The sequence below is a fragment of the Dipodomys ordii genome, unplaced genomic scaffold (assembly GCF_000151885.1).
Source record: "Dipodomys ordii isolate 6190 unplaced genomic scaffold, Dord_2.0 Scaffold21, whole genome shotgun sequence".
NCBI lineage: Eukaryota > Metazoa > Chordata > Mammalia > Rodentia > Heteromyidae > Dipodomys > Dipodomys ordii.
Genome location: NW_012267237.1, coordinates 3,371,249 through 3,383,585, shown reverse-complemented (window position 1 = coordinate 3,383,585; position 12,337 = coordinate 3,371,249). Strand labels below are relative to the sequence as shown.

At 44.9% G+C, this 12,337-nt stretch overlaps 1 protein-coding gene across 1 annotated transcript in view; it reads right to left on the bottom strand.

Annotated features, from left to right (window-relative positions):
- Positions 1–12,337, bottom strand: part of Adamts16 (ADAM metallopeptidase with thrombospondin type 1 motif, 16) — a 99,799-nt gene that overhangs the window by 41,948 nt on the left and 45,514 nt on the right. The window contains exons 9-12 of the mRNA XM_013013835.1: positions 9,084–9,237; positions 6,090–6,185; positions 3,258–3,406; positions 2,013–2,185 (exon numbers count right to left, since the gene is read on the bottom strand). Of these exons, the coding sequence (XP_012869289.1) occupies positions 2,013–2,185; positions 3,258–3,406; positions 6,090–6,185; positions 9,084–9,237 (572 nt within the window). The remainder of the gene's footprint in view (positions 1–2,012; positions 2,186–3,257; positions 3,407–6,089; positions 6,186–9,083; positions 9,238–12,337) is intronic.

Sequence of the window (12,337 nt, the reverse complement as noted above, 5' to 3'; positions counted from 1 at the left end):
CTGCTTTTAATGCTTTACTACAAGCTTTTTCTCCAATGTTGTTTACTGCTCTTGTTCTTCACAGAGAAGCTGGCACATAGTAGGCATTCAATAAGTATTTGTTCACTTGACCACAGCATTTACATCTTACAACATAAATAACAACTGTTTTGTAGAAATGCAAAATGGCAAAGGTCTTACAAAAATGTAACGAGAATTAAAATAATCACAAAATTTCTTAATGCATTAGATAAACTACTTAACGTTTGAAAACTGGTAAGATGGTTTGTGGTGAAAGCTAGATGTGACACTTTCTATAAGGACAGTAGATCCTCGGGAATGGGGGTAGGGAATGAACAGGAGGGAATACCCGGATCTCACTCTTCACTAACCCCCTCTAAGGTCCTATGACACGTACAGTCAAAAGAGTTCTCGTAGGAACCCTTTTCCTTCAGTTCTCCTCTAGGGAAAGAAGGAACTGCTTGATGGTAAAGATAAGACCTGCCTGCCTTGGGACTCTCCGCAGACCCTAGACCCACCCCCTGGACATTTCCCCCTCGCTCAAGATACAAGGTGCTATGGCATAGTCCATAGGATTATTAGGATGGTTAGTCAATCATCTGAGTGGCATAGAGGCTTCTTTTCTCCAGTGTTTGGAGCTGAATCAACACTAGGCAAATACTCTACAACAAGAGCCACAGACAGCCCTCCCCCTACAGCTTTTGCTTTTCATTCTACTTTTGAGACAGGCTTCTACAACCTAGAACTTCCAATCTTCCTGCCACTGCCGCCCAAGTTGCGGAGAGTACAGGAATGTGCCCCATGCCAGCGACATCTCCATTCTTCACCCAATTTCAAAGGTCATTCTGCCTTTATTTCTAACAATCATGTTCCTCTGCGCCTCAAGGGCTTTGTTTTTGCAGAGTAAAACAAAACCAAATAAGCTGTCATGAGATTGCTTGTGTTTTCCTAGTTAGCACTTGCTAACTTTGTAATTTTGCTTCTGTGGGAAACATATATACTAAAATGGTGGAAGCAAAGATACTGAAATATCTCACTCTAGGAAAACTTTTCCTTTATTATGATATATGAGTTAATAACTTTTTATTATTATTATACTTATAATCATATATAAGACTATACTTATTTCTCTCCTACAGATGAATAAACGTTTTTACTCTCAATATATACAGCTCTTGGAGCATAATTATAGAATAATACTCTCAGAATATAGTATTCTTGGAAATGATTCAATTGTTTGAAAAGATCTACACATTTTATTTTATTCTTGGATGATTTGAATTATGTAATGGGTATTTATAAAAAAATCACCATCAAGTACTGTAATTTATTTTTAAGCCAATTTTCACCATTGATTTTGGATTGTTATCACTTATTTTGCGGGAGGAATTGGTCATGGGGCTTTAACTCTGGGCCTGGGCATTGTCCCTGTGCTCTTCAGCGCAAGGCCAGTGCTTTACCACTTGAGCCACAATGCCATTTCCAGTTTTCTGGTGGTTTATTGGACTTTCCTGCCGGGGCTGGCTTTGAACCGTGATCCTCAGATCTCAGCCTCCTGAGTAGCTAAGATTACAGGATAGCTACTTTTTGCCAGTCCTGGGGCTTGAACTCACGGCCTGGGCACTGTCCCTGAGCTTCATTTTTGCTTAAGGTTAGCACTCTACCACTTGACTAACAGCATCACTTTTGGCTTTTTCTGTGTATGTGGTACTGAGGAATTGAACCCAGGGCTTCATGCATGCTAGGCCAGCACTCTACCACTGAGCCACCTTCCCAGCCCCTTGTTATCATCTCTGATGAATTTACTGTATTCTCTGGCCTGTGGATTTCTGACCACACAGGTGGTCCAGTGTTAATGACAGCACAGGACGGTGGATAGAACAAAACAAACAAATACCTCAAAAAAGAGTGTCACAGTGACGTCTCAGAGCTAGGAGATCTACCTGAGCACAGCACTAGCCATGGCGCGACTGGCTAAGAAGTGTCTGTCCCGAGGGTGAGTTGAGACTTACCTTCCACTTGAGTGTAAGGCTTCCATTTGTAGAGCCAGCCTCGGAAGCGCTTGCTGTTATACTCGGCACACTGGGCCGCGCGGAAGTCCACACTGTCCTGGGGACACTGCTGTCTGCTGCAAAGCTTCAGGGTGCGTGCGGCGCCCTCACAAAACTTCCCCCCATGCGATGGTCTGCAACACACAGTTTGCGGTTAGAGCCTTGCGCTCCATCCTGGAGATGAGACTTACTGAGAAGATGGAGCGACGGTATTGATGCACGCAGAGTGGGGAGGGGGGACACGTTCCTCTGTGGGTGAAGCGTCTGTCTGTCTTTGGGTGAGGTGTCTGTCTGTGAATGAGGTGTGTGTCTATCTGTCATCTGTCTCTAAGTGAGGTGTCTGTCTATGGGTAAGGTATGTGTGGGGGGTGTCTGTGGGCGAGGTGTCTGCGTTTCCCTGCTCTCTGGAGAACGCCTTCTGCTATGCTGGTGCCATGCCCTCTTTTCCTGCCAGTGTCCTCTGGCCCAGGCAGGGCTGCCCTGCTGTGTCCTTGTGGGAGCAGCTGCTTTGCCAGGTATAGAGATGACCGAGAAGGTCCAAGGGCAGAGCCCAGACTGAAATTCAGTAACGTTGCTTTCCAGACAGCAACTTCTTTCTGGGTCCAACCTCTGCCTGACAGAGCAGAGCAGAAAGGCTGAGTCAGAGCATCGCTGGGCTGACAGCCCCCCACGCCCCGCTCTCCTGTGGGATTCCTGTGCACGCCGCATGAGTGGGCCTTGTGCATTGCGGACAGGAGTGACATGCCAGGACCTAAGTCTGAAGCAGACCGAGGAGCAGACGGAGGCTGGGAAGGCCTCAAGTCCCCATGTGAGCTGTGGCTCCAAGTCCTGCCTCTCACACAGGCTCACACTTCAACCACCTGTTAGAAGATGAATACTAAGGGCAAGCTAAAAAAACAGTTCTTCATGAAAGAACTGCTTTCACTGATTTATTCATTTGCCTTCTAATGTTTGCCTTTTTTAGCAAACGAAGTCTTTGCTATTTAAGCAGATGGTTTGTATTTCAAATAAAATTAGCTAAAATCCAGTTCCTAAGCATCACTTTTGGGTGTCACTGCTTTTGCCTCGGCTCAGAAAGGCACAATGAAGAATGATGGCGGAAGAGCCTTTCCTGCTCCGTGTTTCCTGAGGATTGTGCAGAGCCAGAGCGGAGGTGCTGGGCGTGGGCGCCGTGGGGGCCGGCTCACGGGCGGCGCTGGGCCGTACCTGGGGTTGGTGCAGAGTCGGTCCCTGTGGGATACCCCTCCTCCACAGGTTCTAGAGCAAGGCGACCACGGAGACCAGTCTGACCAATGGCCGTGAGTGGGCCTAGGGCCCTCGTCGCCGTATTTCACACACTGTCCTCCACGGCACCACTAAACATTTCAAAAATAAATACACAAAGGGTCCATGTGAGTCGCAGAGTTAGGAAGGCTCATTTCATGACTATCAAAACAGCGATTACCGGGGAGTTTTGTGAACTGTGCAAATAAACATCACGAGGCTCAGTGAGTACCGGTCAAAGACAAACAGCTCTATGCTCCTTAGTCTTCCTAATATAGCAGGACACTTGCAAATCCACAAACGTGGAAGTGGACAGACCGATTGCTTTGGAGACCCGTGCTCCTGGAACTTAATTAAGAAGTGTTACATGACGGTTGAGTCTGACCCTTCCGTTCCTGAGTCAGTGAACTCTGACCTCGCGTGGAAGCAGGTGCCTTTCGCGGCTCCTGCTGGGGGGAGACGGTGTGGGGCGAGGCTCAGCACAGCCGGGCACAAGGCAGGACTCAGCACCCTGGGATTTCAGCCGACATCTGCTTCTCACTGCAGCACACCTGGGCTCGGGGCCCTGTGCTCAGCCACAGGGCAGGTGAGAGGTCACTCAGCTCTCCAGAATCCCCTCAATGTGCAGGCTGGGGCTTCAATTCACCCTGAGCTCTGCTGGTGTCTCCACCTCCATGACTCGCCAGTCCTGCGTGTTGTCTGACCCTGTGTTCCATGGAGCTATGGTGTTGACCTCAAGGAATAGGCTGTCTGGGAGAGGAGGGGAGGGAAGATGCCACTCATGCTAGCGCCCGGTGATGCCAGCAGAGCCCGGCTGAGATCAGAGATGCCACCAGCTCCATGCTGTCCCCGAGACCACAGCCCTCAGCCTGGGATTGTGAGAAACACTGGCCACTTCCACGAGAGAGGAATGCACCATCTCAGTGACCAATGACACAGAGGTTAGGACACAATATGCCACGGACCTCTCTCTCTCTCTCTCTCTCACACACACACACACACACGTGCACACAATTGTCAATGTCTTACTTCATATGTAATGAAGTTGAAATTTTCGACTAAAGCAACTTTTAAAACCTCATCCAAGCAATTCTTTGACTCTTCTCTATGTCTGCTCCCCTCTTCAAAGCAAAATACCATCACCACCTGCCTTCTCCCCAGGTGGCAGAGCAAGTCAGCCGAGGACTGTGCAGCAGGGGGTGGAGTGTCTGATCATCCCAAGAGCGAAAGACAAGATGGACAGAGAAAAGAGTGAACTTAGCTGTGGCGGCAGTGCTGGACTCTGGAGGGAGGAGGGGGAGGCCAGGGGTGTGTGTGTGTGTGTGTGTGTGTGTGTGTGTGTGGTCATTTAAAAAATTTTGTTCTGCTTTAAAAACCATTGAGTCATCACAGCTTTCCAACACAGGAAGGAACAAATATAAAAGCACAAATCACCAAGGCGAATAGCTTAGAAAATACTCCCAGGAAAATGTGTCTTGGTGGGAAGCTGCAGGTGGGATTTGGATCTGCTCCTGAATCAGGCAGGCAGGTGGGAGAAGAGTGGCAGTCCCACTTCGCGTCACACCACTGATGCTGCCGTGCTACTGCTTCTCAGGAGAGCGGGCAGATGCAAAACAGAGAGCGACTATCCTTCCTCCAAAAAACGTGCTGAATGGGAAACTTCCTACATGAAAACAGGCAGGCTACAGAGCACGGAGATCCCCGGAAACCCGACCCGCGCTCCACACTGTCCACGTGGGTCCAGCTGTGTCTCACCTGTATTCCGTCTACCTTTTCTCTTCTTAATACTGAGTCCCAGACATTTTTTATCTTTAAAACTTCACTATTCCTCCCCAAAATTAACACTTCAAGAACAAAAATAGCTGTCTAGAAGCTTAGAGAAACTTCTAGTATTGTCAACGATCTGGTGAGTGTCCAAAATCTTGTTTGTTCCTTCCCACTGGCGTGGTAAATCTGGGCTGGAGTGAGAAGCAGGTGCTGTGCTTGGCGGACTGCCTCTCGACTCTGCCACTGTCTGTGATCTCTCTCGGTGTCTGTCTATCTGTCTCTCTCCCTTCCATGTACTGGTCTGTCTGTGAGTCTTATATTCTGTCTGTGTTTCCTCTAAACATTCTCCTGTGTGACTTGGGCCTGCTGTGTTCAGGAGGCTGGGAGGAGTGGTCTGCTCGGGTCAAGCTGGGTCTCAGCGAGCCTGGCTGTAGTAGTGTCATGGATGCACACACAGAATGCCTCCCGGTGCACATGTCTTTGGTGTTCGATGCTTCAGTAGGTATGGAACTGTCAGACAGACTTGCTGACTGGACAGGTTCAACACTGCCATTCTCCACTGCTTGCTAATACACTTGCCTTTTTGTACTTTTCTTTTTTCTCTCCTGTGGCTCTGTCTTTTCTGCACAAGAGCAACAATAGGTCAGCATGGTCACCCGGGGTCTTCCAATTGAGGCCCAGAGGTGGAAAGTCCCTAATGCTGATCCATCGTTGGTTAAAATGAATGGTTTACTCTTTCCCTTTGTTGCTTAAAATGAATGGTGTACTCTTTCCCTTGTTAACTGCGTTCAGTCATCACTTCTAAGAATCCTAGTAGTTATCCATTATATTTTCACAAAGTGAAGAGGTGTCCTGTTCACAGGTTCAATATCAAATGAACGCAGCCTTTCAGCATGGCTGGAGGAATGGACAGGTACAGGTACGTGATAACTGCTCATGTGACATGAGGACACCTGCGTGCCGCCCCGCCTCCCACAGGCAGTCACGTCGCAGGGCTCGGTGCCTTACCGTGTCCTGCCCGCATGCTGTGCCCTCCGCCGCTGGCATGGATTTGGTCTCACATTTCCTTCCGATGCGGTGGCACCACAGGGCTTTACAGATGTCCTGGAGGGGAAAGGCCGTTAGTGTCACCTCTGTGTTGTATCTGTGGCAAAGTGTCACTGAGGAAAGTCAGAGAAGAGCACCTGATGGAACTCTGAAGTGAAGATTGCTCAGTAAAAACGACAGAGGGTAAAGAAGCAGCCAGCTAAGGACCCAGAAAACCCACATTGTATCCTTGCAGTTGTATTTGTTTTTATTTACTTACAAATTTAACAAATTATACATCCTAACATTGCTCACTCTAAACATTGTAGTCAACTACCAAAAGCTACCACTAAGAAAACCTGGCTAACATTTGGTGGTTGTTTTTCTCAGCTCCACCTTTCACGAACGTCTCTGTCTCTGAATCTTAAATTTTTTTTTAGTTAATTATTTATTTTGAGAAAGGATCTTGCTATGTGGCTCAAGCTGGTCTAGAACTCCTGGGTTCAAGTGATCCTCAGGTCTCAGCCTCCCAAGTCGCTGGGATGACAGATTTTATCAATGTGCCCATCTCTATAATCGATGAGTTAAGAACAGTTAGGACACTGTTGGCCCATCAGTCCAACCATTCATTCGCTCATCCACCCCACCCTGCATCTATCTGTATGCCCACCATCCCCCACACTTTGATGAAAACTCAAGTTATGAAGAGCCTTTCACTAGGCAAGACATTTCATAATGGAGGTGACCCGCAGCTTGAGCTTGGCCAGGGAGGAGCAGGAAGGGAACTTACAAACCACCACTCAGGGCCCATGGGAGGAAGAGCGTGTGGGTGAGCCTGCCAGAGGGGAAGGGCTTTGCCTGAGGAGAGAGGGACGCAGTCAGACATCACATAATGGCTCATCAGGAGGAAAGGGATGGCACCCAGCGGGACGGGCATGTGTGAATGAAAGAGAGGGTGGCCAGGAAAGAAGACTCGGGACTGCTCTGTGGGTTGACTGGACCAAGGCCTGGTACATGACAAAAGGCTCTTCAAGCGAAAGGGTTGTGTTTATCCTCATATCCTTTGAGTCCAAAGGAACTGCCTAGAAACATGCGAGAGCAGGACCTATCAGATGTCAGAACCTTCTAGAATACTGTATCTTTAGCTATCATGGGAATGTCTCTAAAACTTCCTGTACAGTCATTCTGAGTATTTTAATAAGTTCTGTATTATGTTTCCAGAAATGTAATGGCTGAGTGCCCTGAATGACTGGGACTGCAAACAAAATGCAACACAGCGAGAGGCACTTCACTGAAAGATGGTGCTGTGTCTCCCTGCGTTTCCACAGCCTCGCCAGGCGGCTCCTGACTTGTGTGAGCTGTCTCAGAAAGACTTTAACTTTTAGTGATCCATTTTAACTTCACCTGCATGAAACTAGTTCTTAATATTCTAATCACATCATATATCTAGAAATTAAAGTATTATTAAAGATTCAACTCACATTCTTTCTGGTGTTCCTCCCTTACTAATCAATCATAGACACCTTTTCTTCAAAAATACAAATGAATAGAATGCAAAATAAAATGACATTATGCCCTTTTCCCCTCCTTTCCTCCCTCTCTCCTTCTCTTCTTCCCTTCCTCCCTTTGGAAGTACTGGGTTTGAACCCAGGGCCTCACACTGGCTGGGCGAGGTCTCCATCACCTCCAGACATTTCTGTTTCAGCTAGATGCTGAGTAGGGCCTCGTGTGGCTAGGCTTGCTGTAAACACCCTACACACATCTCCTGTAGAGCTGGGAACTTAGTTAGTTGCATATCACTGAATTTTGTTTAGGATAGCCTGGAAATCACAATCCTGTCCACCTTTTCTTCCCAAGCAGGTAGGAGCAGAGGTATGTGGGCTTATACCCTGGCCTGTCCTAGCTCTGTCTCTCCACAGTATTCAGGAGCCAGGAATGACACAGTCCATGGTCAGAGCAAAGGTGGAGGCCATCCGCAGAGCTGGAAAGACAATATGTCGGTGCAGCCCATCATTTCCCTCACAGACACAAAAGCAGTACTTAGCAAAGCATTTTATAAGCGACTCAGATGTTCTGCTCACACGAAGGGGCAGCACGGGGACCCGTGGCGCTGCCGGCGATTTACTCTCCTGGTGGCAGCTGGAACCGCTGGAGCCCCGCTCTGGCACAGATCTGTAGCTGTTCTTTAGGGGAGCCCCACCTGACCTTAGAGGAGAGAGCGCTCTCACACGGGATGTCAGCTGATATATTCCCAGCACATTCTGAGATGTGAGGGGACGTGCAGGGGACTGTATTTCTTGTCTGTTTTATTACTGATTTCGAGATGAACTGGGAATAAAAGAAACCTCAACGACAGTTACTTTCATTTACTTTATGAGGAGCTCTCCTTGTGGTTCAGAACAGCAAGTTCCTAAAGCTTGCTTTTTCCCTGTCGAGGAAGAGCATCTGTGTCTGTGTTACGTGAGGAATTTGTATAGGAAGTCACCCTGTGACAGCCTTAGGGGCAGGGAGATATCACCTCCTATGAGAAATTACTCTATAAACACTTTCTTTAGGGAATGCAATAGTCAGAACCTAGCTAGGCAGCTGTTTTCTAATAAATTATGCTTCTATGGGGATGGGATGAGGGACATTGTTTTCTTAATACCATTTGTAAAAAAAAAAGGCAGAGTATTAATTTGCCAACTCACACTGACTAAAAGTTATTGCTGAACTTCCACATGATAAATCAGAAAGAAAGATCTGACCTAGCATGCCAGCTCCATCCTCCAAGGAAATCTGATACCCACAGCAGCGTCCACAGCCATCCGCTCCACCAGGAAAACATGTGTTTCCTGTTACACAAGCCCGGCCCTAACGTACAGGATTTGACATTTGGTAGGTACCCAATAAATGCAGAATGCATCACTGTCAGCTACACAAAACAGAGTGAGCTTACGATCATACTGCACCGAGCACCGGCCAAGAGTCACTTGCCTTTCTGAAGTCTAGAAGACAGAGCTTGGCTTTCTCTCCAAACTGCCACTTGCACTGTGTGTTTGCGTCGTACAACTCTCCCGGTAGCTTCTCAGGGTACTTGTATTCTTTCACGGGTTTTGGCTGGTCAGCAAGACACACGGCTTGGGCAGTGCTGAGACAAAGAGAAGATGGCAGCTAATGATGGCCGAAGAGTTACCGACTGATTTGATAACAAACTGGGGCTTTTTTTTCTTGTGTGATTCATGTCATATTTTGTATAGAAAGAAGGGAAAGTTTTCTCCTGAGATCCACTGTAACATTTATCTTTATTATATTTAAATACAGATGCCACATTGTCTGAAGTTGTTCATAAGATATTATATATTTTCCAAGAAGACAAATTGCTCTTCATTAAATATCTCAAACTTTTCATGGGGGAAAAGCGAAAATAATTACAACCAAATGTTTAATGTGAGAATTTCCTATGACACAGAAATTTTATGCATACTGCTTGCCAGAAACAACCAAAAGATGGAGTTGAGCACATTGTAAAAATAAAAAATAATAAAGCTATGTCAAATAATCACCCTCCCTCCCTCCCTCTCTCCTTTCCTTCCTTCCTTCCTTCCTTCCTCTTTTCCTTTCCTTTCCTTCTACCTTTCCTCCATTTTTCCTTTTCTTTTCTCTTCCTTCCGCCTCCTTTTCCTTGTTTTCCTTTCTCTTCTCTTCCCTTTCCTTCTCCTCACTCCCCAAGTAGTCAATTTTGTAGTGAAATCTTTGAAACTATCAGGCAAAATAAATCTTCTCTGAGTTTTAGTTGTTCCTCTCAGATATTTTATCATAATAGCCTAAGGCTGCCTAACAACCTCCTTAGTTAGCTAAGATTTTTGGCATAATTTATAAATCTGGGAGGCATATAATGTTTTAAATAGCAATGTTTGCAAGTAGCAACTACGTCTTTCTTATATGTTTCAATGGCTACAATTTAGCCCTAAAACCAAGATCTTATAACCACCATGAATTCAGTAATGTAAAACATCATCCCTGAGTTTGCATCCAGTGATTATTCAAACCAATTGGAAGATGTTTGGCTCCAATTTCTAGGACTCCAGTCCCATATTAAACACAATGTCATTCAAGAATCTGGGCATAAAAAGCAGCAAAGACCCAAATGGGCTCACTGAAACAAACTTCTAGGGAAAATTAAGTATGTCAATTCTCCACAATCTCTTCATTTGGATGGGGACAGAGAACACACTTATTAGTTCACCCTGTGAAGGGCAGTATTATCACAATGCCAAAACAAGAGAAAGTATGAGAAAACTACATACTTACATCTCTTACAATGGTAGGTGCCAAAGTCTTCAGCAACATGTTAGCAAATTGAATCCAACAACTTATAAAGTGGATTAAATACAATAATCAGGTGAAATAATCCCAGTGTACAAAACCAAACTGGCGCTCAAAAGTCAATTGATACAATCCATTTCATCAACTAGCTAGAGAAGAAAATCTCACAAATCTGCATCAGTAAATGGGGAAATGAATTTGAGAAAATCCAATACTCATTCCTAACAAAGTAAGAATGAAAGAGAGCCCCATCTCTGGCCAAAAAATTCTACATAAAGTCCATAGCTAAAATCATAATTAAACCTGGGAAACTTGTACCTTTCCTACTGAGATCATGAGCAAAGCAAGTATATCCTTCTTTTCTCTCTGTTTCTTTTATTTTTCTTCTTTATATTTTGGAGATGATCGAGTATGAATTCAGGGCCTTGCTCATGCTAGGCAGATTAATAATCAAACCACACACACCAACCTATCACCACTTCTTTTCAACACAGTTCTGGAAATCCTAAGGAAGTAAGATAATAAAAAGGAAATAATGCCATGTACAAGGAGGAATAATACATTATAATTTTTGTGGATGACATGGTTGTTCAAAAGAAACTTTGAAAGAAAATGGCAAACACTCCTGGAACTAAATAATGATCATAACAAGATTGTAGGATTAAATTTTAATACTCAAAAGTTGATCGCCTTTTAATATATAAGCAATGACAAAGGGGAAATTATTTCAAATTATAAACAAATGTCATTTATACTAGCATCCTCAAAGTGAAGAATACTGGTATTAAGAGTTTATGTACAAGATATAGCTGAGTAAAACAGACAAAACTCTGATGAAAAGAATCAAAAAATAAATAAATGGGGAGATATGCAATGTCTACAAATAGAAAGCCTTCATCCCACTTTGATTTATGGCTTCAGTATGATCTGGCCCAGAATTCAAGCATGATGGTTTGTGGATTATGAGCATTGATTCTGAAGTTTACGCAGCCAGGAAAAAGATCCAGAAATTTCACACAAAATTTAAAGACAAGAACACAGGTGAAGGACTCATGTGATGTAACTTCAAGACTTTCAAAGTAGATGGAATATAAGTCCATATCACCAATCCGATACCACTAACAGCCAAAACACTGACAATATGAATGAGGATACAGAGAATCAAAGAATCTCATTCATTGTTGTCCATTAAAGGTATGGATGCCAAAAGAAATTCATCACAACCATTTTACAAAGCATCTACAAGATCATATGGAAAAAATTAAATTTAACCTTTATGTACCTTATACACAAAATTCAGGCAGGTTACAAGTAATAAACAGCAACAAAGCTTATCGGACAGTAACTCCTTTGTACAACTACTTAAGGATAATAATTTTAAAGAAGAATGAATAAACTTACAAAAAAAACCTCGTAGGCAGGGGGGGATGAGATGGAAAGGGATGGGAAGGGGAAACAAAGGAGGAGGCAACAATGCTTGATAAGAAATGTACTCATTACCTTGCCTATGTAACTGTAACCCCTCTGTACAGTATTTTCACAATAAAAAAAACTTATGTGAAAAAAAGAATATTTTTATGTTGGGATTAGCAGTGCTTTTCCCTCCTCCCTGTAGACTCAGAGAATATCCATCCTAATGCCCGTCATGCTAGCCAAGCCTTGACAACCCAATTTTCTACCAACAACAGAATAATTAGTTATAGTTTGGGCACATGGTAATCGGGTCAACCCATGTGACACTCCTGTGCAGCAGCAAGAACGACTCCCATATTCACAAAGCCGTGCAGAACTCCCAATCCCCTTCACCCAAAGTTCTACAGCAGAAAAGCACTTATTTGCAAGGCTCCGTGTTCTGATCCTGGTCCTGTCCCAAAGCGGGAGGTAGTGACTGGGGAGGGGTGGGAGGGAGGAGCTGGAGTGGG